Source organism: Balaenoptera borealis (assembly GCF_965194805.1).
Source record: "Balaenoptera borealis genome assembly, chromosome: 11".
NCBI lineage: Eukaryota > Metazoa > Chordata > Mammalia > Artiodactyla > Balaenopteridae > Balaenoptera > Balaenoptera borealis.
The window spans coordinates 89,057,998-89,077,040 of record NC_138868.1 but is presented as its reverse complement, the minus strand read 5'-3'; the positions used below and the strand labels follow the sequence as shown (position 1 = coordinate 89,077,040).

At 47.6% G+C, this 19,043-nt stretch overlaps 2 protein-coding genes across 5 annotated transcripts in view; both read left to right on the top strand.

Moving 5' to 3' along the window:
• Positions 1-3,741, top strand: part of TEX12 (testis expressed 12) — a 38,007-nt gene extending 34,266 nt beyond the window's left edge. For all 4 annotated transcript variants that reach the window (XM_082343611.1, XM_082343612.1, XM_082343610.1 and 1 more), the window contains exons 2-5: positions 10-88; positions 852-963; positions 1,053-1,104; positions 1,872-3,741. In XM_082343611.1, coding sequence (XP_082199737.1) covers positions 26-88; positions 852-963; positions 1,053-1,104; positions 1,872-2,016 — 372 coding nt within the window. In that variant the 5' untranslated portion in view covers positions 10-25 and the 3' untranslated portion in view covers positions 2,017-3,741. The remainder of the gene's footprint in view (positions 1-9; positions 89-851; positions 964-1,052; positions 1,105-1,871) is intronic.
• A 7-nt stretch (positions 3,742-3,748) lies between these two features.
• LOC309606451 (DNA (cytosine-5)-methyltransferase 1-like) lies at positions 3,749-19,032 on the top strand. The gene is made up of 9 exons (XM_082343581.1): positions 3,749-4,248; positions 6,001-6,064; positions 8,198-8,234; positions 9,055-9,274; positions 16,236-16,337; positions 16,907-17,039; positions 17,477-17,786; positions 18,137-18,220; positions 18,922-19,032. Exons 2-7 carry the CDS (start codon positions 6,012-6,014, stop codon positions 17,499-17,501), a joined length of 570 nt encoding a protein of 189 aa, XP_082199707.1. The 5' UTR covers positions 3,749-4,248; positions 6,001-6,011; the 3' UTR covers positions 17,502-17,786; positions 18,137-18,220; positions 18,922-19,032.
• The last annotated feature ends 11 nt before the right edge of the window (positions 19,033-19,043 follow it).

The following is a 19,043-nucleotide window of genomic DNA, read 5'->3' as shown; positions in this document are numbered from 1 at the left end:
ACTTTGCAGCTCTTGCCTCCAGAATATGATGGCCAGTCACCTTGTAAAACCTGATACTAGAAATTGCAAGAGACCAAGAGAGTTGGAGGTAATCTTTGTGCTTGTGGAGCCTTACTCTTTTATTTTATATACTTCTCAAATTTTTTCCATTTAAGATAATTCGACTGATAAATGGAATTTAATGTCTTCATATTCCCAGAGCTGGGATTGTCCCAGCAGGAACTCTGTTGACTCCAGCTGCCTTTTCACTAAGTATAGGCCTCCAGGAAACTATTGGGAGGTTTCTTTGTGGTAATTTGTGATCTAGAGACAGAAGTGGGTTCATGCCTTTATGATACATAAGACTTTACATAATTATTTTGATACCTAAGTAGGATACCTAGGTACTATACTTGCTGATATTTTTGAAAAAGAGCACTGTATCCTGCCCTTCTTCACTACTGCCCCACCAATTGATCTGTTTACATTTAGAACATTATTTGTTCCCTTAAAGATTATGTTATCTTGCAAAAATTTGCAAGCATATGGCTGTTATACAAATGAAAGTTTTGCTCTTTTGCTATGGAAAACATCTGCTGGTGCAAGATACAGGAAACTTTTTCATCAGGAGATTAATACTATTTTCAAAGTCTAAACACATAATAAAATTATTATGTTGAACAAAGTTGGGCCTAAAAGTTTGCTGGTTAATAAAATTACAAATAACTAACCAGGACACAAGAGTATATAATTTCCAGCATGTTTGCTTTTCTCTGAAAGATGTTTTATTTGCTTTTTTTTTTTTAACAGAATGTATATATCTTAAGCATCTTGCTAGCAATTTACCTATTTTCTCTACTTTCTTCTATTAGCCTCAAATGCCAGATAGTCCACAACTGTCCTCTCTTGGAAAATCAGATTCTTCTTTCTCTGAAAGCTCTGGACTATTTTATAAAGATGAAGCCCTGGAGAAAGATTTGAATGGTGATCTATAAAGTGCTTATATTTCTATACATTGATATTATAATATGGAAAGTTTATTATAGTTAACTTAGTGATTTATTTTTGAACAGATATGAGCAAGGAAATTAATCTAATGTTGTCTACATATGCAAAGATCTTAAGGCAAGTACTTACAGTATATTCTCTTGAGTCTTTATTTTACACATAGAGGTTTTCTTCTGGAAACTCCATAATGGGAAGTTTAGTTCAGGGGCTACAAAACCTATCTAGTAATTATAATTTTGAAATTTTTTATTCTACCTCAGTTTCTTATAGTAGATTAGTTGTTTATTTTCAAAGACTACCTTTTCCACTAAACATCTTTTGTTTTGATACTCTCAGAGCTGAAACGAGGCTGGATATATTTTGTTCTCTAATTATCAATAGATGATAAAACACTTAAAATTTTATGAAAAAACTTTCAGAAAAATACCATTTGGTGAAGTTAACCATAATAATAGAGTGATGTTAAAGATAAAGTAAATATATTTATGAAATATTTAAATATTATCAATATATATTTGAAGGCTGAATTTATTCTGTTGGCCTGAGACTATCATGTTTTATAAGGTGTTTTTTAAAACTACTGGACAGTCACTGTATTTGAATAATGGTTTGTGTGGCTGTTAATGTATATAGTTTAATATTAGAATTATAATGTGTAAGATACAGATTCTGCTGTGTCAAGGGACTTTGAGTAGTCAAAAATATTTGTGGAACTAATTTAACTTTTACTGAGCAGTGTTTGTAAATTAATGAAGCTTTTTGATGTACAAAGCCATTTAAATGAAATAGCTAACAAATATAGCATAATAGAACACATGACTATGATAGTGTGTTTAGATGTTATTACTATTTAGTTTAATGTAAAACTTTTTTTTCCCCATTAGTGAGAGAGCAGCAGTAGATGCATCGTATATTGACGAGATAGATGGACTCTTCAAAGAAGCCAATACTATTGAAAACTTTCTAATACAGAAAAGAGAGCTCCTGAGACAGAGGTTTACAGTGATTGCAAACACACTACACAGATAAAATTGTGTACTTAAAATAAGCTGAGAATTTAAACCTATTATTGTTGTAATGAAAGAATGACATTTGTGCTCTGAATGCTCTCCAGTTGTTAAGAAAATGTATACCTTAAATATAGAAGGGGAAACTCCTTAAATTTCTTTTCTCGATTTAAAAGGGGCATTAAGCTGGACATTAATATGATACATAGCTTTTCTTTTGAGAGTCAAATATTTGGCATATTTTATAAAAGTGTAAACTATTTAAATTGTATATGGATCCTCTTCTTTTTTTTCTTAAACCTCCTAACCTTTCTTAAATTTCTAAAAGAAGACTCAGTGAGTTAATTTGATAATATTTAACAATATTGCACTTTTTCTTTTAGAATATTTTGTTTAAATAGCAGATAGATAGCTTTGGAGATAGTTTTAAGATGTTTTTCATGGTCAGCATTGAAAAAAATTAAAACCCAAAAGTAATTTGTCCAGTTTCTCAATATGTAGTTAAACCGTGCTATTGCTATTTAATATTACCATTTGATTATTTTCACTATTATTATTATACATTGCTAATAAAAATTTGGTTTAAAATTATTGTCTTGTGGTAAAATAAAAACCAGAAATTGCTAACCAGAACTTTATATGAATTGACTTTTTTACACATCAGCCATATCAATGGTACAGTTAATGAAGTATATATAGAAGCCTTAGCAGCTAGCTGTGTGGTATAGGATAAAGATTAGTGGTCCAGAAGTAAAAAGATCGTTTAAACAAGTCAATGTCAGTGAGTCATTTCAATCCTATTATAATTCAGAAATTGAATTCGGACTAGGAAATCTCATAATATTTATCTAGCTGAAAAAATCCTACTTTTGTTGGAAGGTACTGCTATGATTTTATTGAAAACTTTTAATATGTTATATAATTATATGTGATAGCTATAGTGATCAGATTTTTAAAAATCACAGCACCAATTGTTCAATCATATAGATAATTCAATCTATTATTTGTATATTTTGCCTATATAAGCACTCACAAATTTGGACATATTTACAGGCAGTACTACAGGGAATTTGGTATTCCTCAGGTGGACAGCATGTTTGCCTTGCCTTCTAAATGTTAAAATAAAATCTCATTTCATCAGATTACTATTTTAAGGCATATATATCATATATAATAAATATTCATACAAGAAAGGACTGAAAACAGTAAAGTAAAAGAATATTTACTAAAAGTATTGGTTATTAAGTGGAAAAAATTATTTGGTTTGTACAGGGATATGTTAACGTCACAGGATAGGTTGGAGGTCAATGAAGATTAGAAATGGGATTTTTAAAACTTTTTATTAAAAAAATGTTTTTAACATCTTTATTGGAATATAATTGCTTTACAATGGTGTGTTAGTTTCAGCTTTGTAACATAGTGAATCAGCTATACATTTACATATATCCCCATATCTCCTCCCTCTTGCATTTCCCTCCCAGCCTCCCTATCCCACCCCTCTAGGTGGTCACAAAGCACCGAGTTGATCTCCCTGTGCTGTGCTGCTGCTTCTCACTAGCTGTTTTACATTTGGTAGTGTATATATGTCCATGCCAGTCTCTCACTTCGTCCTAGCTTACCCTTCCCCCTCCCCGTGTCCTCAAGTCCATTCTCTACACCTGTGTCTTTCTTCCTGTCCTGCCCCTAGGTTCTTCATAACCATTTTTTTTTTTAATTCCGTATATATCTGTTAGCATACGGTATTTCTTTTTCTGACTTACTTCGCTGTGTATGACAGACCTAGGTCCATCCACCTGACTACAAATAACTCAATTTCATTTCCTTTTATGGCTGAGTAATATTCCATTGTATATATGTGCCACATCTTCTTTATCCATTCATCTGTCGATGGACACTTAGGTTGCTTCCATGTCCTGGCTATTGTAAATAGAGCTGCAATGAACATTCCAAGAAGAGGTTTTTAAATTGGATTATGCATTATGTGTGTGCGTATACGTTTCTGTTTTTTTCCATACCCAAAATTACAAACCTGCCATGGCTGGTCTTGTGCAGGACTCTTCCACACGTGAGAAAATGAGAGTTGTCTATATGTTAAATCTGTATGGACTTCGCAAGTGACCTTTTGTCTTTCATCGAAAGCACTTGACCTGCAGCAGTGTGGCCTCACCAGTGAAGGAGCAAAGGCTTTACTAAAGGCCCTTGAAAGCAACAGAACTCTGGTCGTTTTGGATATAAGAAAAAAATCCACTTGTTGGTATGTGGTCACTTTTTTTTTTAAATTGAGTAACACATAGCAAAACAAAAAGAGTTTGTTCACGTATTGACAGTTTTTAAAACTTAACGTGTTTCACTTTCCTCATCGTATACAGTTGTCCCTTGAACAGCTTGGGGGTTAGGGGTGCCGCCCCCCACGCAGCTGAAAATCTGAGTATAAGTTTATAGTCAGTGGTTCCGCATCTGTGGATTCAACCAACCTTGGCTCGTGTAGGACGATAGTACATATTTATTGAAAAATATCCGTGTGTCAGTGGACCCGCGAGGTTCAAACCCATGTTGTTCAAGTGTCAACTGTACTTTTCTAATGTTGCACTTCCCTTATGTTTTTAGCCGATAATGTACTAATTAAAGTGAGTTATACCTTTAAATTGTTCTTATCTCTACTCTGAATAGAGGTGAACCTAGATACTAAGCCTGCTTCCACCAAGAGCATTATTTCCTTGTTGTGCAACCTCTGAATTCTTGCAAGGAGTACTTTATTCATTTGTCAGTTTCACAAGTAATTTTTTTAATAGCTTCTGTGTGCCAGATACGGGGTCAGGCACTAGGGATAAAGCAGTGAACCAGACAGACAAAAGTCTTGCCCTCGTGGAGCTTACATTCTAGTGAAGGGGTTCAGATAGAAATGAGTAAACAGATAAGTAACATAATTTTAGACAGTAGGAAGTGCAAAAATATCTTAATGTAAGGAGAGTGAGGGGGAGTAGGTAGGACTCCATTGGATAGGTTTGTCAGGGGACAGCTTCACTGGAGAGGTGGCATTTGAATGGAGACCTGAATGAAGAGAGGAGCAAGCCATGGAAGATCTGGGGTAAGCACATTCCAGGACAAGGAGGCAATGAGTATGCAGGCATGTAGGTGGGTGGAGTATTTAAGGAAAAGCAAGGAGGCCAACATGGTCAGAGTAGTGAGTAAAGAAGAGTGTGGTATGACATGAGGTCAAGGAGCTAGCCAGGGGTCTGATCTTGTAAAGTCTTGAAGGCCAGAGTAAAGGTGTGGATTATTCTAAATGAGTAGAGGGTTTTGAACTGGAAAAAGGCATGATCCAAATAGTATCTGAATAAGATGACTTGGTATAGAGAATAGACTTGGGGGGATAAAGAAGAGAAACAGGGAGACCAGTTAGGAGACTATCACAGTGGTCCAAATACGAGATGTTTATGGCTTAGCTTAGGTTGGAAGTTTGGAGCAAGTGAAAAGTGGTTGAAATCAGGTTGTGTTTTGCGGGTGTAGCTAACAGGGCTTGCCGATAGATTAGATGTGGGGTATGAAGGAAATAGTAACAAGGAGACAAGTCGTTGATGATTATGTGTGCAACTGGGTGGTATCACTTAGAAAAAGGGGGCTGATGGGAGGAGCAGCTTTTGAGGGAATATCAGGACTTTGGTTTGTTATCTTAGATGCGCTTTAGGTATCTAAGTGTCTGGACAGTGCTCAGACTGTACTTTCTATCCAAAGGTATCCAAAGCCACTTTAGATGCAAAATGTTTAAAGTTGACCTTTGCTGCGGCCAAAATAGTAGCCACTGGGGGCAGTCTGCAAGATGGCATCTTAGGTTTTAGAGGAAGAAATTAGAATACACAAAGGGGGAAATAAGTGTATAATTACATAATGTAGATTTCATATTTAATTTTATGGGAAAAGCAATAATTAGTTGGCTTTTGGTTTTAAATGGAAATAGCCACTCACTGGGAAATAATTACTCTAATTTCAATTTATTTTACTTTAGATCATTCTGTGATGAAAGCAGTTATCCAAAAAGTTCTCCAGATGGAAGGAGTGCCAAGTCAGAGGTATATAGCATGTTTTAGTTCTCTCGGAAGAATTTCTCTTTAATGGCTCGTTTTTCTTTCTTTCTTAAAAGAAAATGATCAAGGTGCTTTGTGCCATCTTAAAACTAAGTTTTTAGTCCAATGAAATGGCTTTTCTGTTTTTGAAAATATTGTGTGATGCCTTAATTTAGGTTCCCAGAAATGCAGATTGAAAACCTTTGACTAACTTAAAGTATCTTAATTTCCAATGAAGATCAAACCCTCCTAAATTACCTGTAACTTAAATGGCATATTTATCATTTCTGTCTCAGTACCAGTGGATAACTTCTCCATTGGTGAAGGAACCATCCACAACTGCTAGACAGAAAAAGGGAACTATAATTTTGGGAAGTGGTCAAAAAGGAAAAGCTACTATTAGAATTGGTTAACTCTTTCTTGTTTTTAATGCTACTAGAACTTATACCCCTTATGTTTTCCGATGTGCTAAAATTAAAAGAGCCAGTATTAACCACATGCACGTTAGGAGGCCTATATTAGGAGTCGCCAAGTGTGTCGGGTGCCGTGGACAGCTGAGGCACGTTTAGCACAAAGTCAAGTTCCAGCGCATTGCAGAGAGCAGACGAAATACCCGGTGGTGAAAATTCACTGTTGCTAAGGGTTGAAACGAACCAATAATTCCTCCTGTTTCTCAGGGTGTTCCGTTTGGCTGTTAATGAAATGTATTTCCAAGGAAGGCAGGCATGTGGCTGAAAAGGCCAGCGGTGCCTGGGGGTCACAGCGAGACCCTCCCGTCTCGCCCCCCTCGGCCATCCTGTGCTCTGGAAGCAGAGCTCTCAGCTACAAGTGAAACATAGTAGCTTCCATGTCCGGATTCTAAGATTTTCCAAAGCCCTTTAAAGGCCCCCTTCTGTGAGTGGTGCTTGACCTGCTGGTGTTTGGGGTGGGAGGGTGGGCTGGGTGGAGGGTCTGAGCGCCATCCTGAGGGAAGGGCTTTGGAGGCCTGTGTGTGCCTGAGGCCGGGGGCCCAGTGCCCGTGTCCGAGGGGAGGCTAGCGCTGACTCCAGCCGTGCTGAGCCAGACGTCGCCCTCCTTCCCGACAAGCCAGCAAAGCCTGTCGCTCACCTTCCTGGCTGTGCTGCTTACACGTGCCCTCTGGGAAGGCCAGCCTGGCAGAGCTCTGTTCCTGCCCTTTGGGCTGCTGGTAACTGAGTACCTAGCCTGGGTGCTGGAGGGGAGGATCCATAGATGGTGGAGGCCCAGCGCCTGCCCAGGGTGCTGCCCCTCTGCTGAGGGACGCTTGCCCAGCTGGTTAGACCTGTTCGCACCCAACTGCCCACAGTCAGCACCCAGGCTAGGAACAGCAGCCTCCCCATTTCCTCGGTGTCTTCTAGTTTTGTTCCTTTCTTCTTTTCGCTGCCTTCCTCCCCAAAGAGGCAAGATACTAATCTTCAAGAACCAAATCAGGCCATGATTTTCCAGCTAAACTCATGACAGTTCTGCACTTCTGAATGACTGGGTACAAACGTTTGCAAGGATGAGCTCTTGGGTGAGGCGCCAGCCCACTTTTCTAGCTTCATCTCTCTTGCTTGTGTGTGGGCACCCCCTGCTGCCCCAGATGCCTTGACTCCTCCATTTTCGTATATTCCTCCTCAGAATGCTGCCACCACCCCATCCTGGCCTTTGGGAATGTTAGCTGGCTGTTCCCCACAGCATCCTGTCACCCTGGTCCACTCTTTCTAACCTCTGTATGCCCTTCTATGAAATCTTGTCAGGTCCAACTGGAGGAAGACCACCTATAGGTCAGTTAGCTTGGGAAGGAACCCAACTGTGTGACCTGCTTCCCCTTTCCCAGTGTCTTTAAAATAACGTTTAAAAAAAAAAAAGAAAAAATGTTGTTCTAGAGCTCCTCTACCATCTCTTACCACCATCAGAAAACTACCCCCCAAAAGGGGGACCTCATTCATATGGAAAATAACTTCTTAACGTGTAGGCATTACCTTAGGGCATTCTAGACACTGGGGGAGGGAAAAGCCATTGTATTTTTTTCTAACATTCATGTTAAACTTCTTTCCAAAGTTCTTTAAACTGTGGTATTCTTACAGATAGACAATGTTGCCGAACAAGTGTTTGTTTCTTCCCTTTTTCTTCCCCCAGGCTCAAAGATTTGGAAAGAGATAGTTTAACAGAAAAGGTAAGGTAATCTCCACCTTAACAAAATGTATGATCAAATGTGACCATTTGACCGACACTGTGTAGTTCCTAAAAACAAATTTAAGTGGAATTGGCTCTCTTTTCCCTGAAGTTGAAGATAACGTGGATGTTTTTGTCTAACGTGCTGGACTAATAGGCTATTATTGGTTAGCTTTTGGTAAGTCATCGAGTTTCCCAGTCTGGGTTCCGTACCATCAAGTCTGGATTATAACTTGTCCTGGTCACACTGTTTTTCAAAATCAGGTTTGTTCTAGTATGCTATTATGTGTCTGTTTCACCTTTAATCTTTCCATTTTTCACCACTCTGGAGATGGTGTGATATGATCTTAACGAAAACAACAGGAACATGTCTTGTGAATATTTCGTTTTCTTTTCGGCCGACTCAGCATTGCCCGCCATTCAGTCATTGTTATGTGACCAGGCAGTGTAACTATTTGTGTATTAGTCCGTTGGTTCATAGCTTGGGAATGTGGAGACTTCTAAACATATATCCTTCCCTTAGGAATGCGTGAAGGAGAAATGGAATCTCTTGCCTGAATTTCTGCAGAGAGAAATAAAGAATCAGTTATGTGACTTGGAAACCAAATGACATAAAGAAGAATTATCAGAGGTTAAGTCGTCAGCATCCCGGCGGCTAGAAAACGTTTCCTCCCATGTAACTTGTCTGTGACCAGGGAGGCAGGATCATCCCACCTCTCCCTGTTACCTGATAGTTATAAAGGAAGTGCATGTGTTTCCTTATTCTCTCATGGCCACTTGTTGACATTCACTGCTACTTAAATTATCCTTTCCTGCTGTAGGAGGGCTACCTGGCTGAAGTCAAATCCCTTTTAAATACAGATTTGTCCTTGGAGAACGGAGCTCATGCTTTCAGTCGGGAAGTGAATGGATGTCTAGAAAACGGGAGCCAGACAAGTGGTGAGGAGCGCAGAGTGGAAATAGCAGAGAAAAAGAAGTCCCCCAAACCTGTTTGCAAACTTTGCATGCCCAGGAGAAGCAAGTCCGATGGAGAAACAAAATGTAAGAGCACTTGACTCGTTTGACCTCGTTGGAGTCTGGTACCGCCTAAGGGGAGGACAGACTTGGTGCCATAGGGTCTGTCTGTTCCCCCCACACACAACCCCTCCACCGGCAGTACTTGTTTTTTGTGTATCTTTTTTTTTTTGGGGGGGGGGTGGTGGGGGGTGGCTGTGTTGCTCGGCTTGTACGATCTTAGTTCTCCAACCGGGGATCGAACCCGGGCCCTCGTCAGTGAGAGTGCCGAGTCTTAACCACTGGACCGCCGTGGAATTCCCTCTTGTGTATACTTCGAACTAGCTTAGATATATACTTAAAATTTTTGTCTTCGACCAAATTATAGAGCATTAGATCCCCAAATGTGGTTGAATTGATGAGGTATAAGAAAACAGGAGCTGCTGATATTTATGACTTGTAAGTGACATGCCTGTTGAAGCTAAACATTTAGACTCCTTCCCCGCTTGTAGTCAGAGTAACTCTTCTGGAATTTTTAAAAATAAGAGCCTGGGACTTGAGCTCAGGTCAGGTGCTTGGCCACTTCATCGTTTGATGAAATAAGCAGAGGCTCTGTTTCCTTGTCCGTCTCAGGGTTGGGCCCTTCATCCAAGAGCTTGTGTTAAACTGGCCTAGCAAACTGGCAGGTGCTAATTTGATGACTTTATGAAGACGGTGGTTGCTTAGAATAAGAAGAGAAGGATACTTAATCCTCAGAACCTGGTCTGTGCACCAGCTTGCTAATGCTGAAGAACTATACCTTGGCTTGAACTCTTTATTCATAGTGGCTTTCTTGTTTCTTTTCTGTAAGCAGCTGAAGTCTCATGTAGCCCCTCATGTAGGATTACAAGGCAAACTACCAGGCAGACCACCATCACATCTCATTTCACAGGGGGGTCAGTATATAATGAATGGACAGCCCCCATTTTAGGGGCCAACTGTTTTTGGTAAAACACATATAGAATTAGTAGGATGTAACTTAGTAATTCTGACTTCCACATTGCTTCGGTTTCCCTTTTGATATTCTGTTTTTAGACATTCATGAACAGCATTTCTGAAGACCTCATCCATGTTTACTCTTAGCATGGGAAACTTCAAATGTACATACACAAAATACCAAGGATAGTAAAATGAACCCCTGTGTACCTATCACCCAGTATGAACAGTTAACAGCTCCTGGCTGTTGTTTCATCTATAACCCCATATGCTCCAAGTGAAAATTATTCCAAATGGATTACAACTCCATACACACCCATGTCCCCCCAGTTGGATTACTTTGAAACAAATCGGACATGTCATCTTATCCAAAAATACGATATTTCTAGATGACAAGGTCTCTTTCTCTGACAAGTTTTTTATTCATATTTTGCTATAATTGCTAACATCTAGCAAACAGTCTTTTGAAGAAGACAAAACATGCCTTACAAAGTGTAACAGTTCCTTACTAACAAATATATAGTAGTGTTCATACCTCCCCTTGTGTAACAGAGTTTGGTTGATTTGTTCCTTAAGCCTTTCAAGTGATAGATTCCTTATTTTCTTGCCATTTCTTTAAAGAAAATAGGTCTTTTGTCTAATAGCTTCTAGGTCTGGCTGACTGCATCGTTTCAGTGGTGAATGTGTTCCCTTGTGTCCAGTTTTCTGTCAACTGGTAGTTAGGTCTAGAGTCCTGATCAGATTCCAGCTTTATTTTGTGCGACTTCATTGACGGTATGGGGCTGTCCATCAGAGGCATGTAATGTCTCTTTGGTGATTCTAGCCGCCGTTGATCAAAGTCTAGATCCATTATTTCTTAGGGTTTGCAAAACGGTGGTATTCTAAACCTGTCATCCAAAGAAACATTAAGCTCAAAGCTTGTTTTAATGTCCTGGCAAAAAGGGCTTCTCCTTGGAGGGAAGAGGGTGTCCATGCCCTGAATCTTTCCAAACAGAGGGTACTCTTGGTAGGGAGGAATATAAGTTGTTTTGTGCCCACTGCAAATCTAGGGTCTGGCTGAGCTACCAGTTGGCCTTACTGTGTGTGACAGCCCTGCCAAACAGATACCTGAGGAAGACCCTGAAAAAGCAAAATCAGGTGATTCTGTCGATGAAGAAGAAAAAGAGCAGGTAGGGCTCGCGTTTCAGTTTCTTAACTCTGCCTTATTTTGGTACACTTGCTGGTAATTGTGAATTTACACTTGGTCTGTCTCTGGACCGTAAGTGACTGAGAGGTTGTTAGAACATATCCCTGGACCCAGGGCAGTACGAAGTGTATTATGGTTAGAGCCGAGGACTCAGCAGGCCCGTAACTTTGGTGTGTTCTCTCCTGTCTACCTTCCTACCTCTCCAGCTGTCAAGATTTGACAGTCAAACCAGCAGATGTGATGCGTTTAAAGCATTTCCTTCTGATGTCAGATAAGCTCCTTTCCCACATCTAATCTGTCTATAAAAGCAGAGTTGTCGTGTTATTATGTGTATTGTAATAATGCTGCTTAGACTTTTTAGGTTAGAAAACTGGTGGCTTGCCAAAGGCCTCCAATATAGAAAATGTCAGTCTCTAGCACTGTCCCGTGTGACTTGAGGGGCAAACCTAGATACTACCAGATGGTCATACGCTATCTATTTCATTCCTGCCACAGGATTAGCTGTGGAAGTCGGGAAGTCTGTAGGTTTACAGGTGGGTAGTAAATGCCCTGTTACCTGCTAAAGATGAGTATCCGTGGTTTGCTCTAAGGCAGGGTTTCTCAAGCAAGGCATTGACTTTTGGGGCCAGATAAACCTTTGCTGTGGGTGTGAGTCCTGTGCATCGTAGAGTGTTTAGCAAGGTCCCGACCTCTACTCACTAGATGCCCGTAACATCCCCTCTCTCTGCTCCCAGGTGTGACAAGCAAAATCACCTTCAGACTTTCCCAGATGTCCCCTGGGGGGCACAATTGCACTGAGCGAGAAGCACTGGACTCAAGGCTAGCAATATCATTGAGGTAGACTTGACGTCCTGTTGTAAAAGACATACTCATTCTCCTGTTTTTATTTTGGAAATTAGGTGCCACTGTTCATGATCCTTATTCAGATGTCTGTAATGAAGTTGAGTCAGACTACCCATTCACAGGTGGGACACTGAGACAGAGGGAAACGGCTTGTCCAAGTCACATGGCCACATCCCTTGCCTCCTAAGAAACCGTGTCACAAGGGAAAGCAAGCTGGCTCTTGTAATACTGACAAGTGTTTTTTTTTTAAACAAATGTGCCAGTTTTAGAGTTGTTCTTTGCCCTCTAACCTTTTGGAGGGCTTCCATAGCCTTCAAGCTTTTGCAGAAACGAACTGGGGCACTCTTTCCCAAGCAGGAAGCAGTTTCGCTGGCAGTGTGTGACAGGCCTTGGGGACTTGGAGGATGAACACTTGTCGCAACAGGGTTTATCCCGATATGCTAGAGTAAGGCTCAGTGCACCACACCGGTGTCATCAGGTAGTGTTTGTTGGTCAAATAAGTAGTACTACAGAGAGAATCTTACTTTAGTCAATTTAAAGTTTTGAGATCTCACTATGTTTTTTAAAACAGGTATTAAATACATGCATTTGGTAAAACAGTACAAAAGGCTGTTTGGTACATAGCAGCCAAAGAAAGACAATGTGGCTATTCCGTGCTGAGCTATGCTGTGAGCGTTATCAAATAGGTACTGGATTCTGAGGCCTTTGTTCAGGAACAAAAAAGAATATAAAATATCTGAATGCCACAACTAAGGAGCCGGCCTGTGGCAACTAAGACCTGGTGCAATTAACTAAGTAGCTAACTATTTTTTAAAATCACATTAATAGGTTTTTAATATGATTTTAAAAAATTTATTTATGTATTTTATTTATTTCTTTTATTTATTTTTGGCTGTGTTGGCTCTTCCTTGCTGCGTGCGTGCTTTCTCCAGTTGCGGAGAGCGGGGGCTACTCTTGGTTGCGGTGCGTGGGCTTCTCATCGCGGTGGCTTCTCTTGTTGCGGAGCACGGGCTCTAGGCACGCGGGCATCCGTAGTTGTGGCTCGCGGGCTCTAGAGTGCAGGCTCAGTAGTTGTGGCGCACGGGCTTCGTTACTCCGCAGCGTGTGAGAACTTCCCAGTCCAGGGCTTGAACCCTTGTCCCCTGCATTGGGAGGCGGATTCTTAACCACAGCGCCACCAGGGAAGCCCGAGCTCTAACCTTTTAAAAAATGTGTTCCTTCCACCTTCACGGAGCAGGCGTAGGGGATGGGAAGGAGTGAGAACCCGATTGGCAGGGGTCTGGTCGCAACCCCGGAAGGGGACGGGGGAGGATCTAAGAGGTGGCACCGGGCCACAGTCGACCCCCAGTGACAGCTAACAGCTGCACTGCTGCCCCTTCCTGCCCCAGGACCTGAGCCCAGGTCCCGGGGCGGCTGGAGAAACGCACTGTTTTTGGTGAGATGCTCTTACTTACTGTGTGGAGCTGCTCCAGCTACCCCGGCGCCGACACTCCTGCAGGGCCCTGTGCCCGTCCTCCCTGCCCCCTGCCCAGGGCTCGGGGAACAGCAGTCTCTGTGGGGCAACCTGCTTCCAAGTCCTTCAGTGACCATGGAGGAGTGGGAACGGACTGGGCTGCCGGAGAGCCTGGGCATGCAACACCTGAGCTCAGCCCTGGGGGCTCACGTGAGGGCAGGGGCTGGGGGGGTGTGGGCGGTGAGCGGAGGGGCCTCCAGCCGGCGTCATTCTGGGCCCTGGACCCGGGGAAAGACCTCACCCTCTCAGTCCTGATCTGCCGCTCGGGAACCCTGTGGCCCACGAGCCCGAGGCCTGTGGCGCCCGCCACAGACTGGCCGGCGCACGGCTGGGGTGCCAGCGCCACACCTGGATTTTGCGCGGGGACCATCGGGGGGCTCGGTGCACGGGAAGACGAGCAGCCCCCAGGCCTCGACACGCCCCTTCCATGTCCATGGAGAAGTGCCGGATGGAAGGCTGGCTGTGCTCCTTTTCGAGCCCCAGGGAATTCGCAGGAACAGCCCTCCCGGCCACGGGGTGCCTGCCCACCGGCTCTGGGCCTGCGACCAGCCCAGAACACAGAAGGCACAGAAGTGGGTGCAGGGAGCTGAGCCGGGTCTGCAGAAGGGCAGACACCACAGCCTGGTCCACAGCCGACTGGCCCAGGGCGGGTGAGAACGGGCGGGCAGGCTGAGGGGAGGACAGAACGTGGCACAGCCTGCCCGCCTGGGCCCCGGGGAGAAGGTCGGGGCGCTGCCCGCGCCCTCGCTCCGCTGCCTGGCATCCTTTGTGGGGGCGAAGGGCCGGAGGCAGGGCTCCCAAGGAGCTCAAAGGCCAGGGAAGGACACAAGGGACGGTCCAGACCCACCCTAGCGCTCCAGTGGGGCAGCACCCTCTCTGAATTCCTACTGCCACCAAACCGCATCCCTGAGGCCTTTGGGAGGAATTGCTAGGACCCAGGAAGGCGGCCCCTTGCTGTGGTCCAGACTTCAGCAGCTGCCGATGAGCGGAGGGAGCCAGCCGTCCGGCCGTGAGCAGGAGGACAGGGCACGGGCACAGGGACAGCCACATCCGGGCTTCCCGCAGCTGTGCCCACCGCCAGAAGCAGCTGCAGCCAATCACAGCCCCCGCCATGCCAAACAGTGCCGGGCAGGCGAGAGGCCGGCAGGAACCTGACACCCCCTCACTGGAGAGCCGGCCCGGCCAGGGTTGGGGGAGCCATCCCCGTGTGAACTCACCCCACAGCTCAGCCATCTCCCAGTGACCCAGACGCTACACCAGCAGAGAGCAGCCTGCAACGGCCGCAGGGCTGATCCCCGACCAAGGTCAGAACTCCCCCCAGTGTGATGGCCCCCATGCCGCTCCTGTGGTGGAAGGGACCGCAGGCAGAGACCAGGAGTGGAGTCTTTTTATTAACGGCTGCGTTTTCAAAGAACCGTTTTGTTAGCAGGAAGGCTCCCCAGGAGGGGATTGCATTAGTGCAACAAGGGGGAGCCTTGACGCCAGGCTCTCCAGACACGTCCAGGTGGAGACTTTTGGCCGAGGCCGGCCGCCAGGGACTCAGGGGCTGGGAGGACACGCGGCCCCTCCCCCGCCCCGGCGGGGGGGCTAAGGCACCGGGCCCGCCTGGGTGGGCAGAACTTGCAGCCCTCAAGCTGCAGCCCTTTGCTCAGGAGGAAGGCATCCTGCGTGGGGTCGCAAGCCAGGAAGAGCTTCACCATGCCCTTGGCATCCTTGGAGCCACCTGGCCTCAGAATGCAGCTTCTGTAGTCCATGGCATCCTGCCGAGAGGGGGCGGGGCTGCAGGAGAGTGGAGCTCCGCCTTCACTGAGGGTGTGGGTGTGGCCACCTCTGCTGTGACTGAACAAAGGGCAAGGGAGCAGGAGGTCCAGGGCAGGGCCCTCAGAGCCTGGCAGGCCCAGGCGGGCGGCACAAGCATCTAGGCCCAGGCCAAGGACCACCGTGTTGGTCTGCGCGGCAGGACGGCCTCTCACCTTGCCACTCAGGACGCCCTCCTGCTTGAAGCGTGTGTGGAACGTGTCCGCGGAGTACACCTCGCTGCACGGGTAGCCATAGGACTGGGCGTTGTATCTTCCTGCCAGGCGGCCGAAGGTCGCAGGCAGGTGGGTCCCTGGGACACACGCGGAGAGGCTCCTGCCCGGCCCCCTGGCCGCTCCGTGCCCCTTCACCAGAGCGCAGAGCTTGGGGCCTCAAAGCAGCCCTGTCTGAGTCCCCTGCCACTAGAGGGAGTATTGGCCCAACACTCAGTGGAGGGACACAAATCAATCTTTGCCGACTTTCTGCTGAAGCTCACGAGGGTTCACCCCTAAGCCTCTTACAAGGACAGCTGCCCGAGGCTCCGAGGGATGAGTCAGGGCTCGCCCTCCAGCACGGGGAGAGCGCGGGTTAAAGCGCTCACGAGGGAGTGAAGTGCGTCTCCGCACCGACACGCACCTGCAAACCTCGTCGACGAGTTCCGTCCGGCCTATGAAGCCCTCTCCTGCCTCTTGCAGGCTCTGCAGAAAGCACGTGCAGATACGCCCACCCCACCCTCGGACTCCGCGGGCCACAGCTGGAGGGACCAGCCCAGGAACCCAGGCAGGAAGAGGCCAGAGGTCAGCGGGCCTTGGCCAGAGCCCGTCAGCCGGTCGCCCTTCACACACCACCAGAGGATCCTCTTGATCTGGGCAGTAGCCGCCAACCGACCGCTAAGGTGGGCCCGGGGCGCGCTTGGCTACCTGGCGTGGCTGGGACCCCGAGGATCTCCTGGCAGAGGCGGGCATTGTCCTGGGCCGGGTCCGAGGGCGTCTGCGTGTGCAGGGCCTGGTCCACCTCGGCCAGGACGATCTGGCGCAGGTTGAAGAGGCCTGGGGGGCGGGAGGAAGGAGACGGGGGGCTGGCACTGTGTCCAGGCCGCGCTTTCCAGCCGGGCGGTCCAGGAGCCCATTTCCTTTCCCTCGGCCCGGCCGCACCGGGGTTGGCCAGCCGGGACTTGATGAACTTGTCCAGCAGCCCCTGGGGGACGGCGCTGCCCGTGCCCCGCCGAGACTGGCAGCAGCGCCAGGGCTTCACAGGGCGCGGCGCTCCCAGCCCCAGAGCCTACCCTCTGGTTCTCATCACCGGCTGTCACCAGAGTCGCAGGCAACGTGCCTTTCTTTTCGTTTGTCTTCTTTCCGGCCCTCAGCCACGCAAAGGTGTGAAGCCCTGACACTCGCTGCCACGTGGATGCACCCTGAGAACACGATGCTCAGCGAGAGAAGTCAGACACAGAAGGACACACAGGGTGTGACCCCACTGAGGGGAAACGTCCAGAACAGGTAGATCCACAGAGTCAGAGTGGGTTCCTGGTTGTCAGGGGCAGGGGAGGGGAGGGGAGGGAATGATCAGTAAGGGCGTGAGGGACATTTTTGGGGTGAGGGAAATGTTCCAGAACAGGGCAGTAGTGACGGCTGCACAGCTCAGTAAAGTGTCCCCACACGCTCCGGTGCAGCCTGTGAGAGCATCGCTCTCAGGACGAAGGGCTGACCGCAGGAAGACTGAACGAGCACTGGGTCCTGGGCCCAGACGCTCAGCTGGGGACCCCGCCGTGGGGAAGTCACTGGGACTTGCTGAGCCTCCACCGAGACTAGCAGCAGCCCCAGGGCCTCACAGGGCGCAGCGCTCCCGGCCTCAGAGCCTACCCTCTGGTTCTCATCACCGCCTGTCACCAGATTTGCATGCAACGTTCCTTTCTTCTATTTTGTCTTTTTTAAAGGCAACTCTTGAATACATGTATTTAACATGCAGGGAACCAGTCCTGACTCCTTGATCTGGGACTTCCAGCCTCCAGAGTCTCGAGGCCATCCAGTTCCCTTGTTTACGCGCCCAGTGCGTGGGGTTTGATGATGGAAACTGACACCGAGGGCGTCACCACGTGCGGGGTGACATCAGCGGAAGAATCCGGTGGCGAGGGTCTGCCTGAGGACCATGGGAGAGCCCGGGCCCTCCCCGCCCCCTGCCTGCAGCCCCTCGCCCGCACCCTCTTGAGAGCGGAGCTGGTGCATCGCTTGCCAGAACTCATGGAAGTAGGTCTCCAGCTCATCATGCTGCAACAGGGAGGGCGGGTTGGGCATAGGCTTGGTGAAGTTGGCCACCATGGCCGCGATGGTGATCTGGCGCCTCCCATCCTGCTGCAGGCAGCCCAGCTGCAGGCCAAAGCAGGCCATGTGCCCGGACTTCCCTTCCCTGGGGAGGGATGCGGGTGAGGCCCCGCTTCCACAGAGGAGCCCCGGCCCACGGCCGACAGGTTCCCCCACGCATGCACCGAGGGTAGAGGTCCAGGTAGAACTTGCCGATGGATGACCTTGCCCGAGGCCGCGTCCCGGACCATGTAGAGCCTCACATCTTCGTCACACACGTTGGTGCCCTTCTCCAGGTCGAAGGTCAGCCCCAGCAGCTCCTGGGAGATGCCCAGCCGCCCTTGCGTGACCACCTGCATGGGGAAGGACTCATTGAGCAGGTACTGGTCCACGTGGTAGCGCGTCTCCTCCCCCTGGTTCATGTAGTAGCGCAGGTCCTAGACGTTGATGGGCCCGTCAAAGTGCAGGCCCCGCCTCTGACACTCAGCCTTCTTTAGCTCCAGGATCACGGCCGCTCCTGCTCCCAGAGGGGCTTTAGCTTCTGGGCCAGCTCATCTGCGGGCGGAGGGGAGAGGCTCGGCTATGTCCCTGTGGCAGCCCCCCAGCCGCACCCCACCCACGCCCCTCGAGGCAGAATGAAGGGTTGGGGAAGGCGACCCCCAAGGGCTGACACAGTGGGGTCTCAGGCAGCACCACGTCCAGTCAAGGTCCGCCTGACCCCCGTCCCCACTGGGACTCGGGGAGGCGGGGTTACCTAGGAAAGTGGCCACCACCTGGCTGGTCTTGGCCGCGTTCATCTCCAGCACGGGGTCGGCACGCGTGCTGAACCCCAGCAGGCGGGACTTCTGAGCCTGCAGCCTTACCAGCTCCCCGAGGATGGCGCAGTTCTCCTGGAACCCAGAGACGGCCAGCGCTGGGGACCGTGGGCCACGCCCTCCCCACAGGCCCCGGGCCAGGTCTCTGCGGGCGGGCAGGGCTCTCAGGCCACTGGCGGGCACAGCCAATCCCCCTCCCTCCTCCTCCTGGCCCGGATTTCTAGACACTTTGGTGCTGTCCTAACACGTGGTCTTTATGAACACAGGTCCTTTTGGAACCAGAAACGGCGTGAACCGTGATGAGCTCTAAGGCCAAGGGCAGGAAGAAATGCGACCAGCCTCTCCAGGAGCCACCCAGGGGCCTCCCCGGGCTCAACAGTACAAACTC

Coding starts and splice junctions, on each gene's coding strand:
- LOC309606451 (XM_082343581.1), top strand. CDS start 6,012: ATGAAAGCAGTTATCCAAAAAGTTCTCCAGATGGAAGGAGTGCCAAGT. Junction 8,235..9,054: donor GAGATAGTTTAACAGAAAAG/GTAAGGTAATCT, acceptor TTCCTGCTGTAG/GAGGGCTACCTGGCTGAAGT. Junction 17,040..17,476: donor AGGGGAAACGTCCAGAACAG/GTAGATCCACAG, acceptor TCTTTTTTAAAG/GCAACTCTTGAATACATGTA.